Source organism: Strix aluco, chromosome 3 (genome assembly GCF_031877795.1).
Source record: "Strix aluco isolate bStrAlu1 chromosome 3, bStrAlu1.hap1, whole genome shotgun sequence".
Lineage (NCBI taxonomy): Eukaryota > Metazoa > Chordata > Aves > Strigiformes > Strigidae > Strix > Strix aluco.
This window is the reverse complement of record NC_133933.1, coordinates 112,826,799-112,849,875: the sequence shown is the minus strand read 5'-3', so window position 1 is coordinate 112,849,875 and position 23,077 is coordinate 112,826,799. Positions and strand designations below refer to the sequence as shown.

At 36.8% G+C, this 23,077-nt stretch overlaps 1 protein-coding gene across 6 annotated transcripts in view; it reads left to right on the top strand.

Moving 5' to 3' along the window:
* Positions 1-20,463, top strand: part of EIPR1 (EARP complex and GARP complex interacting protein 1) — a 91,500-nt gene extending 71,037 nt beyond the window's left edge. For 5 of the 6 annotated variants that reach the window (XM_074819983.1, XM_074819985.1, XM_074819986.1 and 2 more), the window contains 4 exons: positions 2,854-2,990; positions 6,421-6,588; positions 7,831-7,998; positions 18,207-20,463. In XM_074819983.1, coding sequence (XP_074676084.1) covers positions 2,854-2,990; positions 6,421-6,588; positions 7,831-7,998; positions 18,207-18,381 — 648 coding nt within the window. In that variant the 3' untranslated portion in view covers positions 18,382-20,463. The remainder of the gene's footprint in view (positions 1-2,853; positions 2,991-6,420; positions 6,589-7,830; positions 7,999-18,206) is intronic. The other variant, XM_074819984.1, reaches the window with a different exon arrangement.
* The last annotated feature ends 2,614 nt before the right edge of the window (positions 20,464-23,077 follow it).

The window sequence follows — 23,077 nt, the reverse complement described above, 5'->3', positions numbered from 1 at the left end:
AGCAGTGTGCCCAGGTGGCCAAGAAGGCCAATGGTATCCTGGCTTGCATCAGCAATAGCGTGGCCAGGAGGGACAGGGAAGGGATCTTGCCCCTGTACTCGGCACTGGTGAGGCCGCACCTCGATTACTGTGTTCAGTTTTGGGCCCCTCACTACAAAAAGGACATTGAATTACTCGAGCGTGTCCAAAGAAGGGCAACGAAGCTGGTGAAGGGTCTGGAGCACATGTCGTACGAGGAGTGACTGAGGGAACTGGGGTTGTTTAGTCTGGAGAAGAGGAGGCTGAGGGGAGACCTCATCGCCCTCTACAACTACCTGAAAGGAGGTTGCAGAGAACTGGGGATGAGCCTCTTTAACCAAGTAACAAGCGATAGGACAAGAGGGAATGGCCTCAAGTTGCACCAGGGAAGGTTTAGACTTGATATTAGGAAGTATTTCTTTACAGAATGGGTTGTTAGGTGTTGGAATGGGCTGCCCAGGGAGGTGGTGGAGTCCCCATCCCTGGAGGTGTTTAAGAGTAGGGTCGACATAGCGCTTAGGGATATGGTGTAGTTGGGAACTGTCAGTGTTAGGTTAATGGTTGGACTAGATGATTTTCAAGGTCTTTTCCAACCTAGATGATTCTGTGATTCTCTGAAAATTTCCCTCCCTTACCTCTTAGCTGTCCTTTAAATCCATGCAGTTGCTTTCAGGTTCACAGAAGACGTGCAGAAGAACATTGACCAAAGTCTTACTCAGTAACTTCTGGGATTTCATTTTAACAGAAGTCTGCCATGAGTTGATTTGGAACTTGGCTGTATACATAGTTGGACATCCATATGAGGAAAGATGTAATTTAATTCCTGCAAGTACTTAAGAATTGCTTGGAAAGGCAAGGATGACTTGACCAATCTGACATGTATGTGATTTTTTTCATATGTGTTGTTAAGAAATAGCGCAGGATGCATGTGCTGGCCTCACCACTAAACTTTTGTTTGAAAAAAAAAAAGTTGTCATCTTTTTGTAATAGTTTACATGATAAAAGTTGAAATGAAGACTTAAAAAAAATAAACAAAAAAATGACTGGAATGTTGAAGAAAGTATTTTCTACTGCTGACAAAGACCTTCTGCCCTGAGTCATATTTTGGATATGTGATGCTTTCTGTCTCGATTACAGATCTTGGAAATACCTGATAAGAAATACTCTTTTTGTTGGTACTATCTTATTGTCGGTGTTAATATTTGCTTTCCTTCTCTCCCCACAGTCTGAACTTTGTTTGGCCAAGACTGCTTACTAAATAAATATAGTTTAATTCTTGAAATGACCCACTCAATCTTTGCATATTCTCTTGTGCCTGGACTCTTGTATGTGTCAAAAAATAAACAGTGTGGTTTCTTTTATTATCTTGCATCCAGTGTCCTGTGCAGTATTTTTCTTTATATTAATAACCTGGAAGTTGTAGAAGGACTTTCAGACAGTATTTGGACTTGAGGAGGAATGGTGCTAGAGGAGTAGGTTTTGCCACAGTGTTATGTCACTCATTAACAGATGAGCAATATATGATCTTGCATACTGAGAATTCTACGTGCTTTAAAAAAAAAAAAAATCTAAAAAATTTTTTGGAAGACAACACATCTTAGGTAGCATAGACTTCAGTGATAGAGGAATTGTAATTTCTAGATTGTTAATCTGAATGCTAAATAAATACAATACTCTTGATGGAACTGTAATAGTAGAAGTTAGTAAAATACCAAAATGGACATTGGTACCATATGTAAATAGATTTAAGCAGTCTTGTATTGACAGGATGTCAGTTAAAGTTTACGTAAGCAATATGTATGTTTTAGTCATTTTCATCCATCAAAGTGTAATATTTCTTCTATTCTTCTATTTAATAGAACATTTATGATGTGTTAGGATTTAGGTAAAGGGATCCAATGCAATCCAGTGCATTAATCTGCTTTTGTGAAATACTTATTAATGAAACATTTTGAAATATGAACATTGTGTGAAAGATGACTAAGTCTTCCTAGATGCTTGAAATTTGTATAGATTTTGTATCTAATTAAAATGCAAGTATTTTGATTCCTCTGCGCTCCTTTAGATATTAAACAATCAGTTTCAGTAAGTGATTGGAAGTAAAATCATTTGCACGGTCTGCACCTCCATCTTTCCCATGTTCACATGAAATTGGAGGATAATTTGTACAACTTGAAAGAGAAAGTTGACTACTTTGTACCTTCTTTTCATTAACTGTGGAGATGCAGAGCTGTCTGCTCAGTGACATGCAAGCCTGGTTTTGGAACTGAAACCTTTAATTCTCATAGATTGTAAATTTGTGATCTAGTACCTGCTGTTAGTTTAATAGGCATGTATGTTATGACATGGGCACCTAAGCCTTGATTATTTTTTTTATTATTTTTTAAAAGCTGCTATACATTTATTGAAGAGTCTTTGACACTATAATTCTGTTCCTACAAATAAAATTTGGCATTTTGACATGGAAAAACAGTCTTGTAAGACTGTTCATGAAACTAAATGCATGTGTTTATTTGTCTGAGGCAGCTACTAATCTGTGCAATGTGCCCATATTGTCTGTGTATTGTTTCAACACATGATCTGAAACTGTTTAGTTTATTAAGGAGTACAGTACTTCTAATATTTCTGAATACATTATGTAAGCCTTTGTAAAAATTACTTTGTGAGATACAAAATCAGCTGTAGCTTTTTTTTTTCTATATTTTTAATTTTAGGATTTTGGTAGTCTGTTACACTTGGAACAATAGGCTATTTTGCAGTTTTTCTCTTCAGTAGAACTAATTTCATTTTAGCATTACATTTAGAAACATTGCCAGCTCTGTTTCATTATTTTAGCTCTCTAGTTCTGCAGCCTTGGAAGGGAAAGGACAATTAAAATTTACTTCTGGAAGATGGAGTCCACACCACAATTGTACACAGATTGCAACAGCCAATGATACCACTGTTCGAGGATGGGATACACGAAGCATGAGGTAATAAGAAATTGCAGTCTTGTTCTCAAAGAAAACAATCTCCTTTGGAGATACATTTTTTTATTGCTCCTAACATAATTTTTTTTTTCTTTTTTTTTTAAGATTAGAAATGTGGCAAAGCTATCACTTATAAAAGGAATGGTTGAGCTTGCATAGCTGATATATTTACAATTTAGTAAAGGGTTTTCTCTGTTTTTTCCTCCTCAGCTTCAATTGTAACTTGTATATTGAGTTTTACTGAACTGTGTACTAGTCTGAAGATGATTTGTTCAATACATAGGCATTACCTGAACGAAGCTGTTCTGTAATTCAATCTGAAAATGATTTAACAACAGTCCTGACTATGCTATGAACTGTCTTCACAGCATACTATTTAAAGGTACCTTTATTCTCTGAAGGTAATTCACAGGTTAAGTTTGCTTCTTACTTTTCTGATTTTTAACAAATAGCATACTATATTAAAGATTGTAATATGCTAGTTATATGAAACTACTGAATCTATCACAATCATAACCAAATCAATTAAGCTTTGAATATACCTAATAAGGTGTTTTCCTCCCTGCTCAGTTGTGATTTTGATAAGCAAAGGAGTGATGTTGTGCACATCTGTTGCCATGACTACTAAAGCCTGTGCAAGCTTTTTTAAGATACGCTTTATCCCCTTAGCACATAGTAATTTATCACTAAACCGAGAAGACTGATGTCTTGTAATAACTTTTGTTGCCTTAAAGGGGGATGACTTTAAATTTAGTTCTATGGTTCCTGCCAGCTCAGGGGTGTAGTAATAAATCCCCTTGTTTGCCAACTTTGTGTGTTTTTGCCGAAAAGGTTTATTTAATTTAAGAAAGAAAAGGTAAAAATACAAATGAAATAATTAAAACTCACTTCCTGTATGCTTGTCATCAGGTTTGAAAGTCCTGTGCTTTGCCTTGTAAAAGGATACATAAAAATCTGCCTTCATATATATGAGTATACTTTCATTTATGAAGACTCTTTTAAATGAAACATACAAGAGAGGAAAGAAAGGTCAAAGGAGAGAGGTGGTTTTTTTAAAGCTACCTTTTGTAATGTTTTTGTAATCATCCTATTTTTAACATATAACATGCAGAACTTAAGATTAAAGCCTCTGTTTCTCTGTAGAAAATGTTAACTATTGTGAAGTCTGCTTCATACTCGGTCTCATTAGAAAAAGCATCTCTCTCTTGCGTGAATGAATACTCTGAGTAACTTTTATGAAAGATACGTAGTCCAGATATTAGCAAGGTCCTCAATGGAAAGGTAGCTTGGTTAACAAAAGCAAACCCCACCTGAGTGAAGCTCAGGTTAGATAGTCCTTGAACCAGTTTACAAGTATTAGGCTATGCCGAAGAACTGTTTGCAGTGTACATAAAAAATACGTGCAAGAATAAGTCTTGTCTGCAATTACACTGTAATATGTCTAGAGTGATGTGAATATTTAATAATGACTAGTTAGGCTAGAAGTAGGAGTTTAAAGTCAGGGCAGTATAAACTAGGGCAGTATAAGAAGCCAAAAATGGGGGGGGGGGAGGCGGCAGCAGAAATCAAGGACAGAAAACTGCTGTACCAGCAAAGAGTAAGAAAAGAGAGATACGAAAGAGATAGCTAGAAATAGCTACTTCCACAAGAGTGCAGTTATGATAGCTGTAAAATAGAGGGAGTAAGTTATTTTGGACATAGCAAATAAAGAAGGAGAAGAAAAAAGAGGTTAGTGGGAAGACTCCTGGACTAGACTAGGAAGCAATCTTAATCAGAGAAGCGCTTGTGAAGCAGAGAAGGCAAGACACTGAGATGAATGCATTTAGAGAGAGAATTGTATCAGGAAAATTCAGACTCCAAGAATAAATTCTAAAAAAAATATGGAAGATGATGATGATTAGAAGGTGGAGCCAGTAGCTGGAGAAAATGTTCATGTGGTCTGTCCTTAATCTTATAATGTAACTGGGAAATTCAGTGTGGATATTGTTGCTGTAGGTAGGCTGATAGAGTGAAAGGAAAGAATATTTGGGAAGGAAAGGGATCAAGTGGTCAGAATAATAGTTAAATTGGGATAAAGGTTTTTATGGTAAGCACTGCTGAATATACGGTGGACAGTGGTATTTCTTTTTAAGCATCTTTTTACGCATATCTCCATGAGCAATATAAGAAGTGCAAAAAAGAAGTGAAAGGTGACATAAAGGATGGAAGAAGTGTTCTATTGCTGCAAGCATGCTTGACATTTAAAAATTTTGCCTTAAAGATATTTCAAGAAATTAAGAGGAAATACTGAGTTTGACTCCCAGAATACCTGGGAGAAAGGCATACCTGAGTGATATTCTCAGAGTTTGAGAGGTTAAGAAGAGTGTTGATGTTGGATATCTAAGCAATGTCCTTTATTCCAAGTGACTGCCATAGCTGTCAGGACAGGGCTTAGTATAGGCCTGGTATACTTTGGATCTCTCCTTATGGAGCTACTTTGCTTTGTGTTAGTAGTTAGGTGTTAACAGCAAGAGACTTCTCTATATGGTCTTGACAGGAAACCGTATGTACAGCGCAAGAAATACAAAGTTTTAGTCAATGTTTCTGAAGAGAAACATTTTTCATTTTAAAAAAAGAAAAAAGCTCACAAAGTGTTTACAAGTTCTAGTGAGGATTGTAGGAGACTATCAAATCTAACCAGCACTTTGGCAGATGGAGGCTTTTGAGGAAGCTGGCAATGCAGTAATGAAAACAAAACAAAAAAACCCCAACAAACCCCAACCCCCAAGTTTAAGAGACGAGGTAGGGAGACAAACTGATGGAACATGATGTGTTGAATAAGGATGCTAGGTTGTTAGCAGTAGATGTGTTGAATAAGGATGCTAGGTTGTTAGCAGTACTACAAATGTTTTCTGAAGTGGTCCAGATGGATGAGTATGCACATGGCTGAGCAGTTTAAGAGCCACAGGTAAATTAATGATAAATGCCAGAGCTCAAGAAGGTAAGTTCAAACTGAGCAATAATGTTCATATCTGTTGTATCCCTTGCATCTCAGCTTTTCATATAGGGAGAACGAGATGCCATAAATACAGAATTAGTATAACTACTTAGGGATGGAGAAGCTCTTACCTGAAAATGTTGTGGTTTAGTAGCAGACATTTCATAACAGTTGTTAGAGAGCTGTGCTAGAATCATCTGGAACAACTGTTTCCTTTTAGCTCCAGATGATCCTAATGCAAACAAGGAAAGAGCAAAGCTCCAAAGCAAACTGAGAAATCTATACAAGTCACTGCTGTTAACAGCTGGGATTTCCCTAAACTATGCACTAGCACTGGGAACTCTAGGTCTGCAGGTGCTAAGGGGATTACGCAAGTTTCCAGGGAAACAGATTCCTGTCAGTGGAGTGCAGTTAGCTTTTTATAGACTATTTAATTTTTTTTAATGTGTTTTACAGACAGATATATTGCATAGAAAATGCACACGGACAGCTGGTACGAGACCTAGACTTTAATCCCAATAAACAGTACTACCTGGCTAGCTGTGGTGATGACTGCAAGGTGAAATTCTGGGACACAAGAAATGTCACTGAACCAGTGAAGACACTAGAGGAGCATTCCCACTGGTAGAACAAATTATCTGCATGCTGTTTTGCGGGTGGATGGCTTATGTAATTTATTCAGCTAATTATTTTACTGTTTAGGAACAATGCAAACTAACTATGTTTATGCTATTGTGAATAATCATTTTTCTGCACAGAGGAAAGGTTTCAACATGTGAATGTTCCTTGTGTGATTGTAAATTAAGAGTTTAGACAATGTTAGTCTAATTGGCAAGAAACTGTCATTAACATTGTTGGGAGATAGGGTACACCTTTGAGAAGCACAGCACAGAACTTGGCTTTTAGGGGCCAGCTGGGACACAGGTGTGTGCCTTCCCAAATTGTGCCTGATCTGCTGCACCTGATGTGCAGAAAAGCGGCTGCAATCTATCTTTCTACTGTCGATTGGTTGCAATGCTCAATAATTCAGGCCGACTTTCTTCATGCTCTTCATAGCCCTTAAGCCAGCTTATGCAAGTGAGTAATTTTATTCTCTGAGATAATATTTAGAGCCTGTATCTACAGCTCTGGCCTGTGGCTGGAGCAAGGAGAGAATCTTGTCTGACATTTGCAGACTTCAGTGGTTAAGAAAAGATGAGCGGTTCGTATTTTATAAAATTTCAGTTGGAGTAATTCTTGCAAAATAAATCTGGACCCTGAAGCTACTTTGAGGGGAATGAAGATGTGAATTAACAGAAGCAGCATTTTTACTTTTTTCCAGAAGATTAAAAGAAAAAGAATAAAACAAGAACCATGAGACATTTGGTATTAACTTGATATGTAAAATGTAGAAATTGAAGATAAATATAATCCTATTTTTGGTTTAGGGTCTATTTTAAACTTTACTGTAAGAATGTTGTGAGTTTTTTGTTTAACAGGTTATTTCTAATCTGTATTTTGCTTTGGGGAAATTTTTATATTTAGAACTTAAATATTTATCTGACTTACTAAACAATGAATTGGCATGTACCCTCAAGGAATAATACCACTGAATGGTGTGTTTTGTTCTTTGGATTTTTTTTTTTCCAAACTTATTTCTTGAATTTTAAAGACACTTCACAGAAAACAGATGACATGGAAGCTTAAAAGCCAGGTGAAGATGACAAAAACCAGTCTTTGGAATGAGGCATGTCACTTCTATGTGTACTTACAACATTTAAGTCAAAGATGAATTTTTAGTTCTGTTTAAAAAAAAAAAAATCACTTAATATTGATGCACTACCTGCCTAAAATAGCTTCTTGTTCTTTCTGATTTCATTTTTTTAGGGTCTGGAATGTCAGATACAATCATTCTCATGATCAGCTGATCCTTACAGGAAGCAGTGATAGCAGAGTTATCCTCTCTAATATGGTATCAATTTCTTCTGAACCATTTGGGCATATGGTAGATGATGATGAACTAAGTGACCAAGAGGACCAGCATCAAGAAGAGAAGTATGGAGTTTCCTGGGTTTTATGCAGATGCTTATAGTTTGTCTTTTCATTGTAATGGTTAACATGCTATTTTTTTGCTGACTAGGATTTTTGTATACAGGCCTTTCAGGTAAGTAGTTCTAATTCCTACTTCATTTACCCAGAGCCTTGGGTGAAATACACGCTTTAAATCCGATTGGCACGGTCGCTGTATATTCACTGGTAGGAAGGGGATGGTGATGCGGAGGACCAGTCCTAAAGTCCACTGGATCAATGGAAAGATTCACTTTTAAGGGAGCTCTGATCAAGTCAAGCACATACAAGTTCACTGGGTTAAGTGAGAGTTGAAAATCTGCTTTCTGCATTTTCTGTGTATGAGTTGTAACCTTTAGGAAACGTTACTAGTCTAATGGTGAGCTTCTGCACAGGCAGCAGAAAGGAAGTATAAATACATTATTTTTTGTAAATTTTGCTCTTTAATGTTGCTGACGGCTCTAGAAACTGGTAACTCATCAGATCTACTTCAAGCAAAACAGAAGTTGTTTTTGACACTCTTGGTAAACTAATGCATGTTATTGCAAGCATTTGTAAACACCATCCACCTGGGTGTGTGAGGAATCACGTGTTTTGCATGTGAATTTTGGAGGGATGTGGTTTTTAGTAAAGAGTTAACTGAAATGCCGAAATAGTAATCTTTCATCTTCCATTTTTGTCTGCTTTCAACTTTTTCATTGTGAAATACGTGCCGATTGTTTTCATCTCTGTACTTCTTTCTGAATATATATATGTATCGAGTGAGTTCCGTAGATCTAGTGTAGGCTGAAGTTTTCTAATTTTGTGACTAGTTTACATGGTGATCTTGAGCAAACTCTTCCTTTACAAAATTAAGATAATGATACTGAAAGTCATGTAAAATATTTTGAGACCAACAGGTTTTAGTCTGTATTTTTGTTGTTCTTTGCAGCTGAATAACCATGTTCTATACGTCTGCACTGATCATTTGGTTTTTTGCATCTGTTAATATATTTTAAGATACATAGCTGTCTGCAATGAAATAGGCAGATTACCTCCTGAACTATTGTTTTCAGTGAAGAATAGTCAGATGGGATGAGGAACAAGGAAATTACAAAAAAGATCCCCCAGTTACTCGGCTGTGTTTGCTAGATGTTTCAGTTAAAATTCTAAATGAAGCTGAGGTTACTTCTCTAGTTGCATTTTTAAGGTTGCTTCTGCACCTTTATTTTATTAATTAAGATATAGTTTTGACATTTTGGTTTCACATAAAGGACTTGGAAACCATTTTAATAACATTAAATATGAAAGCTATCCAATATATAGAAGCGGTTAATTTTAAATGTACAAGATGTCTCTAGAAGCAATAGGTGATGTAAATGCCTGGAAAATCAAAGTGTATCAAATTACATACCTACAAAGTTGCTCACATCAACAGTACATACTTTCTGGAACATAACTACAGCATTTTAAATATGATGTACCTTTTAGTTCCTTATATTTGGCTGGGTATTGCAATTTGTTCTGGATGGAAGATAAATAGCATTAATGGAAGTGAGAAAGAGACTACATTTTTTTTTTTTATATGATGGGAATGTATTAATGTAAATAATATCACAAGTAGTGTACTGACAGATGTTGTATAGTTGGTTTTCTGGAGTTCTGAGCTTCTGTTGATTGTAGACCATGTAGGTTGCCTCATTGAAACACAAGTGATTGTTTCTAGAATAGGAATTTTTGAAACCAAGAATATGCAAAGCGATACAACAAATATAATGCATCTTTTCTTTTGGCTATGGGATGGATGTAAAACACATCATGAGTGACTTGTATAGTAATGATGTAGAGCCCTTGCCTGTTCCCAGAGGCTACAAGAGTATCAATACTGCATTTACTTTTTAAGTATAAGCTTTTCAGCTGCTAATCTGTTCTCTATAAAACCTGGGAAAGCATATTAGCTTTTTTAACACTTGCTTAGTATTCTAAGAGTCTTGTTTTGTATTTTGGTTTTTTGTTTGGGTTTTTTTTTTCCCCCTCCTTGTTATGAGTTGATCTAGAAGGATGTTTGCAAGGTGCTCACCAGCCTTGAACTGTTGCCAGGTGAATGTCTGTTTAGTTCTGAGCACACTAATGAAGCAGGCATAACAGCTGTTGGGAATACTTCTTGTTAGTCAACCATTAGTGCCAAATATTTAGACTTTAGTACCCTTTTCCCTCCTGGAGAGCTCTTTGAAAAGTCTGTTGCACTGTTCCATTGGTACTGTCTCTTCTGTAAAACACAGGTTGTTATTGTATGGTTTGATGGGTTGGGGTGTGTGTGTATGTGTGTGGGTTTTTTTGCTTGGGTATGTTCTAGACTTTTAAGGAAGTCTTATATTCTCACTGGGTTCATATTTATCCTGTTTTGAAGGACATCTGGTTTGCTATTAAATAGCACACAAATATTTAAAAAGAAAATGTCTTTTTTGGGTGTATCTTGAAATACACCAGGAAGAGCAGGTGTGTGTACAACTAGTATCTCCAGCCAGTCACCTTCAGACTGAGTGACAAAATCTCCCTTAAAAGAAGGTTGAAGTATCAAGTGGAAGGAAGGAAGAAGGCTCTTTCTTCATGGGCTACCTATTTTTCATGTTCTGGATAAAATAACTTGTAAAAATACTCCTTGGATTAAATATAAAAATGAAGAGTATGTATAAGTTGTATCTTCAAAGCGTGGTGGTTTTTTTTTTGTTTCTACTTAGCAAAAATCCCCATATTTTAAAAACATTGACTTGTAGTACTAGTCTATACAGTTAAGACTTCCGAGGTCTTTAGGACTCATGTTAATTTTTAATATATTTTGGAGTAAACTTTATAATTTTTATTGTATTTCTTGGCTGGAGACAAAAGCAAGTAATACGTTAGTTTAACCCTTCGTTGTTCAACCATGTAGAACTATGCTTGAATCTACCAATTTATTCTTGACATTTTCTGTATTAACTACCTACTTTTTAAGGCTCATGACTGAGAAAACAAAAATACATTGGCTCACTGTGAATAATGAATAGACAACAAACCAAAAATTGTTGTATTCTAAAGGAATTATTCTTTGAGGTTTTTCCTTTAGGTGTTTATCCCATGTATGTGCTCCCATATTGTTTATATGCTCCCATCTTGGAAACCAGAACACACTTGCATAAGCATAACTAGGACTATTGAATGAGGATCTGTCTCTTGTCGTAATTGAGTGACCTTCAGTTCCTCTTAACTGCTGATTCAGATCAGAGCAACTAGTTTGCTGTCTCTTCCCTACTTTTAAACTGCTATTGTTGTTTTTTCTCTCATCAATCATAAAAATGTAAGAGCAGCCTGTATCATATCAAAGGTCTCCCTAGCCTGTGTCTGATTATTCCCTTTAGGATTAGTTTTTTTGCCATCAGCCATATTCTTGAGTTTATCTCTTCTCACTGACTGTGTTTTTGTTTGTTTGAAACATGCTAGCTGTGCACGTGCTGCCTTTGTGAAATGTGTCTAGGAGAAACATGCCAACTGCGTTTAGTTTTTGCACTGAATAAGGAAAGGCTTCAGTGCTTTTTGTCTGGGAAGCCCAAACCCACTGTCAAAAGTTAGGCAATCTAAAAAGAGGATCAAGCTGTCCGAGGAGAGAAGGTATAGGCATGTGGCCAGAGGAGAGCTGTAGTGTGTTCTGGTCAAGTTTCTAGTCTGGATAATTTAATGCACAATTCAAATATGGAAAAAAAAAATTAGCTGAGAAATGGGGAATGAAATGCTGTACTCCTGGCTTAATTTCTAGCACCTTGATCCAGAGGTAGAAAAAAGTGCACAAAACAAATGAAAATAGAACAGATGAAGTGAGTATTTGGGGTGCGTTTAGCTTTCATTCCCAAAGCAAAGCTGCTGTGCCTGGATAAGAACATAGGGAGTGCTTTTTGATGCTTCAGTTTGAACAAAACATTTAAAATATGGGGTCATGCCACATCTGTGGATGCAACCGATTAAGCCAAGCTTCTCCTTGGCCTCTCTTTCTTTAATGACTTTGCACTCTGGCGTTGCAAGGACTTCCTCCCTGCAACACTGAAATTGCCTTAATTCCAAAGCTCCTGAAGGTGTCTGTCAGTTCACTTTTAGACATCTGCAGAGCACTGAGAATTGTCTTTCTCCAAAGGGAGGTGGCAACTTTCATATCCTTTCTTCATTCTTTGGTTATCCAAAATCCTTGTCAATGAGTCTATATTTGGTTGTATTAACTAGTCTGACAGTCATTTTAATTCTACATTGTTATTTCTAACAATAAAAGACCCCTACTAGGTTCTTGCAGTTTAGAGTGACCATCTTTACTTGCCATCTATGATTCCTTTTCTCTAGTTATTGCAATATATTTATTTGCCTTATAGGTTTGAATTTTAAACTCAGCAGGTCTCTGGTATGCTGATGACATGCAGCATGAGAAGACCATTCGCTACCTTAGAGCACCAACAGCAAGGTACACACTGCATCTAGAGCAGTGTTTTCATTCTTCATGGCTTCTGTGGCCAGAGCTTCGTGACAAGGCTCAACTGATAATGGAAGACTTGCTTTTTGAGAGAAAAAGCCTTTTCTGTATCCATACCAATGGGAAGATTTATATTGTCAATAGCATTTTGAGCTTATACATCAGTCCTGAAAAGGAAGCCATCCTTAAATTTAATTCTGCAGAAGAGGCTATCGGTTCCCTTAGCTCTCTTTGGGATTTGCAGGCTTAAGATGTCTGCTGTGTTTTCATGGCAGAACTGATTACTAGGGTCAGTATGCTGCCTTCTCCCTTATGCTACATTTTTTGGCAATATGTTCTAGGCTTATCCTTATCTTTGTTATCTATTGAAGATTGTACCAGAAATTCACATTAGGAAATTTTTTTTTTAGTGTTTTTCCTGAAGTCATATTTTTACATCTTTTTGACCATAGATGTTAACTGCACTGTCCTTTGATAGAAACAGAATGAGATCCGACACAAGCGCTTATCACCATTTTGCATTTAAAGCTGAGAAGTGTAAAGGATTGGTCTTCCCACTACAGAGTATCTCATTGAGATAACGAAGTTTTTAATGAGATTTTAAGTGTAGGAACATCTTCAGCAATCAGAATAGACCGGAGAGAAGATCGTAGCTGTCCTCTCTGTAGAAAGAGATTTCCCTCAAAATTCAATCTAAAGCAGGTGGTGCTTTCCACTTTTCATGACAGAAATGTGGTTTGGTGACTTTTCAATAGTAAATCCTGTGGTTTCATGATAATACATATGAACTGTGTGATCTAACATAACACCTTCGTATACACATGCATGACTTCAGGAGAGTGAATTGTCAGCATTGATATTTTGAAAAGTATTTGCCAAACATTCACGATAAGGCAGGCTTTCCAGGGTATTACCACACAGCTGCCAATAGTGTTAATTTGGATGGTATTTTGCTTGTGGTATTTATATCTCAGAGAAATCTAGAAATAGGATTGTGCTATGGAATTAACCAAGAGACTCAATTAATTAAAAGAGCTTAAATAGTTTCTGTTTTGTGGAATACCAGTATTTAGGACTTTACTTGGTTGGATATGTATGAAGTTGGGCCAAATCTAGTGCAGCAGCACTTTCCAATTCCTAGACTCTTTTGCTTTAAAAACATATGTTTTTTCCTTACTATTTCTTTCTTTAACCCTCATGAACAGATATACCCTCCTTAATTTCTTTTGTGTATTCGGAAAAGTATGAAACCTGTTATATTAATATATGCATTTCCTGTTCTTAAAGGTGGCATTTTCCTGTAGAAGCAGTTCAGAAGGCTGGTTTTGAGTGGAAAAAAAATAGGATAATGCTTACAGTAGTATGAATGGCCAATTATTATATATAAAAATTGCATTCCAGTATAAACATCCTTGAATTCTGTTTTCTTAAGAGTGCTAAGTTTTCTCCTGCAGTTAAAGGGAAGAGGCTTTGTCTGGAATCCAATGCCATGCTTTTCAGGATTCATTTTGGACACTGCAGTACATGTTGCTGGTCTATTGAATCACATCTATTTCGTAGTAATTTTTAGATTAAAGAGGATTTAATTTTGGCTGTGATAAGGAATTAATGATTTTTGGTGACTCTGTAAAACATATTGTATTGAACATTGTGGTGACAAAACAGAATCACAAGCACAGCAAACTTAAGTGGTTGTTAGCATGAGAAGTAATTGGAAATAACAGCTCTCTACATGAAAACAATTATCCAAGGCTTAACAGGCTTCTCTCTCAAGTCTGTAACACAATTAACCTCAAAGTTATCTAGTAAAATGAAAGCTTTTCTCCTTTCATAGGAGAAGCTGGTACAGGTCGTGCTATGTGAATAAGACTACAAAGAGAAAGCAGTCCAGTTTCAGCTCTGTGTGGCACACAAATTTATGCAGGATGTAGGTAGAGATTACTTGTTTCTTACCATGAGTTCTTGATGACATAAGAGTTTGATGCCTTGTCAATTGACACAATGCAAGATTATAAGGAGAGAAAAATGTCTTTAAAATAGTACAGAAAAATGAGAAACTAAAGGGACTTTTTAAGGGGTGGGGAGATTTTAGGACAAGGAAGAAAATAGTTTACTAAGCTTGCCAGGCATAACAAGTGATTACCAAGTATGCTTATGAAATACAGTCTAGTCAGAATGCTCTGTCAAGGGATCAGTAGACCAAGGACCTACACCCGTGGTACACTAAACTAGTTATAGGATAGCAACTGTGTTTTTATACCCATAACCTCCAGCTTTTATGTAAAAACAGAAATCTCTGTGTTTTGACAACAACCTGAATTATACATAGAAGTAGCATAGAAGAAATAGAAGAAAGCTTACCTCATATCCACCTGTGTACAGGTACTCTTCCTGTTTCTGAACTTCTTTAACTGGAAAGAAATTTAAGGTCATGAACTCTGCCCCCTGTTCCAAAACCCACCAAAGATCTGATATCTGTCCTAGTATCCAGCCCACTTTGAATGCTCTCCTCTTCTGTCTCCGGTGTTAGGCATCTAACCTAAGGCAAATAACCTGGGCATTGTCATCAGGAGTCGGTAACTATGAAATGGAAGGTTTCTGAGATAAGAATAGTGCACATGAAAGTGCAGAGGTATTCTTTTAATCATTGCTACATTATGAGTAGAGTAATAGAAAAAATATACTCATCAGTGCTATGACATGTTAGGCTCTGTAATTACCTACTGTATGTTAAGGGGAAATAAAATTGTAGCAGCTGATAAAACAGAAGGATAATTAAAATATCTACATAGACAAAACACCTTCAGATAAATACAAGTTGTTTTGTATGTGTTCCGCTAGTATGTGCTGTGACCAAGATAATCTTTTTTCATAGACTGTTTATATTTAAAAGGTATTTGTTACCTACCTTAAATAAGTGTCAGTGTCATAGCTGTTAAATCTGTAACTTCTTGCATTAACCAAATTCTATTAAATGTCTGGGGAGTTAGGAGAGTCTGAGCTGATTCTTTAATAAATAAAAATGTGCAAAAGCTGTGTAGAATTTCATTGAGAGTAAGTAGTTTGTTGTGGGACTTGGAAACTGAACAATTCTAAATATTCTAGATTCATATAGATTCAAAAATAGTATCCTCAGCCTATTCTTGGATTACCAAAAAAAAGCATGCACATAGCCAAAATGCAGACAGATCTGAGGTGTTTTCTTGGAATCTCTTAGCATGGGGTAAGGTGGTCTGTCTCCAAAAGATTCCTGTTGTGAGGGGGAAAAAACCCACCACAAACAATCTTGCTCCTTCTGTTTTTTTTAATTATTTTTAACAGTCTTTCATATACATGAAATAATTCTGCTCTTTATTCCAGTAGCATAATCCTTCTGGGCTCATTACCTATTACATAATTTAGAGGCTAATCTGTTTTCATTCATAATGTTTGTAAAGGGTTCTCATGGACAGTTTCTTTTGAATCTTCTGTGTTGTTCCTCAGACACATGTCATTCTGAGATGATTTTATTTCCATCCTGCTTATCTTGTATAGATCTAGCTCTTTTACACCAAGTGATCACTTCCATAAGGATTTTCTCAGATTTTGAATAACTGTTTCAAGGCTTACTGCTCTTATGCACAGGTAGTCTGTACATAATATTATCATAGATCTATGCTATTTAAAATGAAAAAAACCCACACTGAAAACAGAACTCATGTGGCCTAAAGAACCACATGGAATAACAAGCTTTCTTTTTCTGTGAAGGCAAAAAATTACTTACATACCCAAGAAGAAATTCAGTGTATATACAATAATAAATGACAGTTAATTGTAGTCGTAAATGAAAATGCCAGACAGAAGTTCATCTACGGGCTTCTTTCCTGAACACTTATCCCCTGTGATTTTTCTAAATTAAATTAGATGAACTGTGTTATTTAAATGAAACACTGAAACAACTCTGAGCATACAGAAAATAGTATAATCTAGAAGCTTATTTGTCCTTGTTTATCCAACCTTTGGTTAACTTGAGGCTCCTGGTTAACTGTAAGTCGGTCGTGTCCCCTGACAGCCATGTGCACCGTGCATTACTCCCCTGCTTATCTGGAGAGACATCTGAAACCTTCAGAATAATGGAGTTGTGGGTAAGTGGGTGAGCACCGCATGAAGCACATTGCTGTCTGGGGACATGACCAACTTTCACTTAACCAGGCATGTCAGTTAACAGGAAGTTAGAAAAACACATTGCAGGAGATGAAGTGTCTGTGAGTGTGTGTGCTTATTAGCTCTCTGCTGTTAGATGGTTTGTATCAAAGTACATATTCAGGAGAACTGCAAAACAAGTCTGCTCTTTGTAATTTACCAGGGTCTGCATGTTGCTTGTGCTATGACCCTCTTTTTGTTAGTTGACTTTAAAAGTAACATAAGTAAATGATAAAAGTCCTTGAAACTAAATATCTGACGCTATTCTGCAGTATCAGACTGCTTTTGGTTTATTCATTAAATTCAGTTGAATTTTAATTGCAATGTTAGATTCACAGCTGGTTAGGCTGGCTAGGTGGAGCAGCGATATCCTGCAAGCGTTTCAAATGTGTTATCATATACACTTTGTGATCATAGAGATGTGTGCTTTCAGAGAGCTGCAGTAAAGGGCAAAGACAGCCAGTAACACCACTTCATTTCTGTAGTAGCAGCATCTGTTTAAATGATTGAGTGGCATTCACAGCACTCTTTGGCTTTGCTTTCTGTTAGGAGGATTTCAGCTGTAATACAAGGCTGTTTCTGGGAGGCAGGGGGGTGCTTCTGAAAGACTGGCTGATTCCTGTCAGACAGAGGTGATCCTCTGTGGGTGAAGGAGCTCTGAGGTCATCTTCTGAAAACTCACCTACCCTGTAGCTACAGAATAATGTGCTGTGGTGTTGCTCTGAGAGGAGGGACTGGCTCTGTGAGTGAAGGAGAAAAGGGCTGTTCTCAGCTATCAGAGCACAATCAATGACTTTTGGATGGTTTGAACTTCAGAGAATTGCCTGAATCTGTTCTTAAATATTTGCAATGCAAAAGTGAATATGTCTGTGTCTCATGATGTAGGTGACCAGGAGCTTGGGTGTTGCAGTGAGAGGTGAGGTATACAATAATAGATAAGAATCTGGTGTTCTTATACCTCTAGGAATGGGAGATAAAAATTAAAGTGTTCAGAGTGGTGCCTCTATCTTCTCTGGATTACTCTGGAGAGAATGGGTCCAATATGGCAGCACAGGAGACACACTGATGTTAAGGGCTGCAACTTCTTACCTATCTACATATCTCTAATAAGATTGTATACTATTTTAAGAATTCAGTTAACAAGGAAGAGATGGAGCATGGTGAGAGAAAAGATTTTGATAAAAATGTGTGTTTAAGTGCATTTAGATCATACCCTGTAGTTTAACTTGATTTAGAGAGAGAGAGATGCTTAGTGTAGGTTCTGAGAGCCTTGGAAATGCACTGAAGTTGAGAATAAGAGGTACTTTGTCCCTGCAAACAGGTTTTTTAACATTGTCTTGACTCTATGTTTTCTAAAGCATAGGTACATGCAGACATCTGGTATGAAATACTTCCTTAGAGCCTACTACTGCATTCTTATACTTTAAATTGGAGGTTGCTTATCTAGATGTTAGTGACACTTAATATTGCCTTTTAAATCAAGTGTGTTCACAGATCCTTACTATTTTTCTTTTTTTTTTTTTTTTTTCCCCTCCAATTTTAGGATTAAAGAGCCCCTTCAGGACAGTGTAATAGCTACCTATGAAGAACATGAAGATAGTGTATATGCAGTTGAATGGTCCTCAGCAGACCCATGGCTATTTGCCTCTTTAAGTTATGATGGGAGACTTGTTATTAACAGGGTTCCCAGAGCTCTCAAATATCACATACTGTTATAATTTGTTTGGATTATGGTGGAGTTGTTATCTTGATGTCCACAATTGGTAGGTATTGTTTAGTTGTTTTTTTTTTTTCCCAGGATCTGTTTTTATTAAGTATAAATGCTAGAATTATGTTAAGAATATTTGTACTAATATAGACACTTAATTTGTCTTTTGCCTTTGAAAACTACAATGCATTTTCTGAATTTTTGTCTTTGAGGGGCTAATCACTTTGAATTATAAAGTTTCTGGAGATACTGGGTACTTCCCATACTATTGCTTCATTACTTCAGCTTTATGCAAATATAGTGGATTACAGAGGTGTTATGCTGCTATAAAACTGGGACAATGTAGGGTGCATGTAGCAGAAGTGATATATTCATTTACAAGAACAATACTTTATCTTTTTGATATAAGCAGCCTTCTGCTCTTAGCTAGAGCCACACACATTCTGCTAAATATTCCGGTCATTCTTCAGTGTTCATAAATACAGTTGGGAATGGTCTTAAGGCTTTCTTAATTCAGTCTAACGTTTTAAACGTTGTGAAGGTGAAACCTTCAAAAGATATTTTTCATTTAAGCCTTATGGTAGTATCAACAAAGCACCATCCTGTAATTTGCAAACTAAATGCAATTTTGAGCTATGTGTTGTTTTTGGAAACAATATTAGTCTTCATTGAAATATTTTATATACTCATGTAATGTATTATCCCATGTTTATAGGACTTAGTTGTGCTGTAACATATTTTGAGGGACTCTGGAGCTATTCCATTGTTAACCTGAAAAATCTCTATAGTATTTGTAAGTAGTCTCTCTTTCTTATCCTTTTGGCTTTGTGCCATTCTGCAGTACGCTGACATGATGTAGCAGGCTTTCAACTAAGCACAAAATACCCTTTGTTATATCCTACTCTTTACAATACCTGACTGAGGCATTGGTGAATGTCTTGTTACAAATGCTGAGAACAGACAGGTGCTGCCCTGTAGGACAATGCACAGAAAACTTGAACCGTAGATGGAAGGCATGGTAAAACATGCTTGTACATACTGACACCCCCCCCCTTCCCTTTGCATAGCTTGCATTAAGACGAAAATTCTGCTGCTTGTTCTTTGTGTACTCAGACGAACCGCAGCAGTAATTGTTCCCTGTTTCCTTTTCATCATTTACGTTCCATTAACTTCAGAACCTGAGCATGTGCAACGGTGTTGGTTGTGGTAGCATTGTGTAAGACCACTCTGAAGAAATAGCAATGAACATGGGATGGAAAGATCAATACCAGCCTCTTCCCATGATTCTTCCTGTTGCTATGGCAACTGTTGGTGTTAGTGTTGAGGGACAGCCTGCTGCTCACCTCTGCTTGTCCTTACCCACTCTTGGATCGAAACATGTCCAAATGTGATTTGTTGTGTATACACAGCTGCTTCTGTGCGAACATGCTTTGAGAGCATGACTGACTGCAATAGGCCAAAACATCCAGAAAAGATGAAAGTTGAATTCTATTTCTGGTTTTCTTAAAGAGCTTGTTTGGAAGAATTCATAGGAGTGAAGTAATCCAATTAAATCATCTGTACTGTTGTTTGTATTTGTGTTATGATGCTGTCTGTCTGCTCCTGAATGAATGCTTCATTGGAAATTCTGGTGGTCTGATTTTCTGCGTTAAGATTTTAAACTTGTGTTATTTCAAATGGTCTCCATCTGTAATTAGGCATGAGCTATTCACCTGTATACTGTAAGAAAAATTACATTTCTAAATCAGTAGTGCTTCAGTTATTTGAATATCAAAATCTTTGGCTGAGCTGTAGCTTTATATGTGGAGCTTTCAATCGTCAGACACAAAAACTTGTTGGGTCCTGTCCTGTCCATAGTCCACCCACCCCACTCCCACCTCCCATCCCCCCAAAAAAACCCTGCAGTATATCTTTAGTATGCAGTAGAACTCTTTAAAACTTTCTTCACATTAGCAATAAAGGTCTAATGAAACTTTATTGTCTGTTAATGTATATGGCTTGCGGTGTGAAGGTGATGGGAAATTATGTAACAGTATGTGGGATCTGATTTGATTTTCAACATGTAATAAATGTGGGAGAGATTTCAGACTAATTTTTATGTGAATGTATTTCCTTTAATATTGTAAGCTTATACAAGCTGGAAAGCTCTGTAAACAAATAATATGAAGAAATGTTTTCTTTTGTTTCAATTTTGTTAAATGTGTATATCACTCAATAGGGAAGGAGGGGATGAAAGCTGGGAAGGAAGGGAGTAGCAGGGCAAATTTGAATAAAATGCATTACAGTAGAATCAAGGGAACTGGAAGGGTCAAGTTTTAATCATTTTCAGCTGTTTGTAAAGTGGAATCTGAGCTACACGTATAGCACTGGCAGCAATGTGGAAATGACCTTCAGAAAGGGAAGGCTTTTGACAATGTTTCATCCCAGGCTGTTAGAGAAAGCATGCTGCTGTAGGATAAGAGGAAGGGTTCAAAGATGGTTCAATAACCGATTAAAAGATCGGAAATAGGAAGCAGAAATAAATCATCACATTTCACATCAAAAAGAAATTACCAATTCTGCAAGGATCTATGCCTAGGCTTGTGCTTCACAGTGTACTCATGACCTTTTTGGAAGAAGGGCTGCATAGAAATATGGCAAAGTTTGCAGATACTGTTCAGAGTAGTAATGACAACTGAAGAATTATGGAAAGGTTTACCTCACAGAGTGGCTGGATGATAAAATGATAGATGAAGTTGAGTGCAGGAGAAGTGAAGTAATGGATATGGAAGAAAGCAGTCATTCTACGTAACTACTGGGAACCATCAATACAAGGCTTTTACTTGGAAGTAAGTTCTTAGGGTTTTCATAGATCTTTAAAAGTGTCAGCTTAATAGAGGTTAAAATTTTAATTAAAATGTTGGGAAAGCAAATAGAGAAGAAAACAAGGCATTATTAATCTGTTAAATAATATATATTTATAAATCTGTGGTGTATGTGCATCTTGAATACTGTGTGTAGTTCTAGTTTCTTCCATCTCAAGCCCTATGTAGTAAAATTGGGAAAGACTTTAGAGGAGGGTGACAGGAATAATGAATAGCATGCAACACTTGTATGAGAATGACTGAATAGACCGAAAGGCAGATGGTTGAGAGGGAATGATACAAGTCCATAAAATCACAAATGGCAGAGGGAGAGGATGAATAGGGAGTGATTGTTCACTGTCTCTCCTGATGCCAGAACTAGAGGTTATTAAGCAGAATCTGCATGTGGTGGCTCAAAGCATATGAGGTGGTCTCCACAGGTGTGAAGGTGAACTATGGCACTCTCCATAAACAATCCCTTCCCCCTGCAAAACAAACAAACAAAAACACCCTAAGAAACAAAAAACACCTCATTAATGTTAAAGTTTATATGGCTTGAAAGTAACTGAACGAGTACTTGAAAAACAAATCTATTAATGGCTCCTAAATATAAACGCAGCATCTCTGGCTTAGAAAATCCTTTTGAACCATGAATCACTGGACACTACAAAGAGTACTGGTAGAGAATCCCTGTGTGCTTGTCTGGTCTTTACTTACCTCCCTGGACATGTGCTACTTGCCGGTGAAGGTAGAAAATAGAAGTTAAAACCGGTAACTTGTTCTCTAAAGCTTTGTTTGTACTGCTGAGACAGCACCTTGCTCCTTCATGTTTCTCTCTCACAACTGCTTACTTTAGTTGTAAGTTGTGTTTTAGGGGTTTTCAGAAAACACTCATGTCTCAGATGAATTTTTTACAGAATCCCAGTATTATTTCTGGAAACTATCTTGTTGCAAAACACTCCTTGGCAGTAAGACTGTGGAGGCAAGCAGATTTTTGTACAGCAAGAAGTCCGTCACCACTTCAGAAATTCAAATCATAGTCTAACTGATCTCACAGCACTGGGTTGTTTCAGTGTCTCATAGGGAATGCTGTGTATAGTCACATGTCAGCACTGGTAAGCACGTAATTATGTTTTCAAACAAACACCTCTTAAATTATTTTTCTTTCTTTGCAGGCTATATCGAGGTAAGATGCTTTAAGAGGTCTTAGTTTTGAAAAAGTGAGTTGTGTTGTTCTTTAAAAATGGCAGTTTGTCAATGTTGCCATGTAAAAACTTGTTTTATTCCAGATTTGGTGCTGCAAATCTTTGTCACCAATTTAATGTATGTGTCTGGTATGGAATTACAAAAATGCTTGAGATATGGTATTTTTATTGCACAGAAAGTAAATTATTGAAAGAGAAAGGGATTTGTAATATGTTTAATAAGATTTTGGTCTAAATGAAACTGACTAAAGTCAATAAAAGTCTTGGCCAATTAATGAGAAGCTTGAAATAACAATCAGTTTCACTTGAACTAGAAATGGTGCTAACTTCAAATTAGAAAAAAAAACCAACCAACCACCACCAAACACAAAGAAGTGAAACCTCAGTACTGACCTGGACTTTGTCTGTGGTGTCAGCGCTAAAATTAGCCTGACCTGTACTGAGGCCCATGAAGTTAACAAACTGCTTGTCAATATTAGAATTAATGAAGAACATGTATTTGATGGCATGGGTAGATTTGACGTTTGCTCTAGACCATTTCTCCTTACCTCATACCTTTTCACTTGCTCAAAGGTGCGTGGAAATAAGAAGCCATGTGAGGGGAAATAAGAAGCCATATGATCTGGATTATGCTCAACACTAAAATTAGTTGAAAACA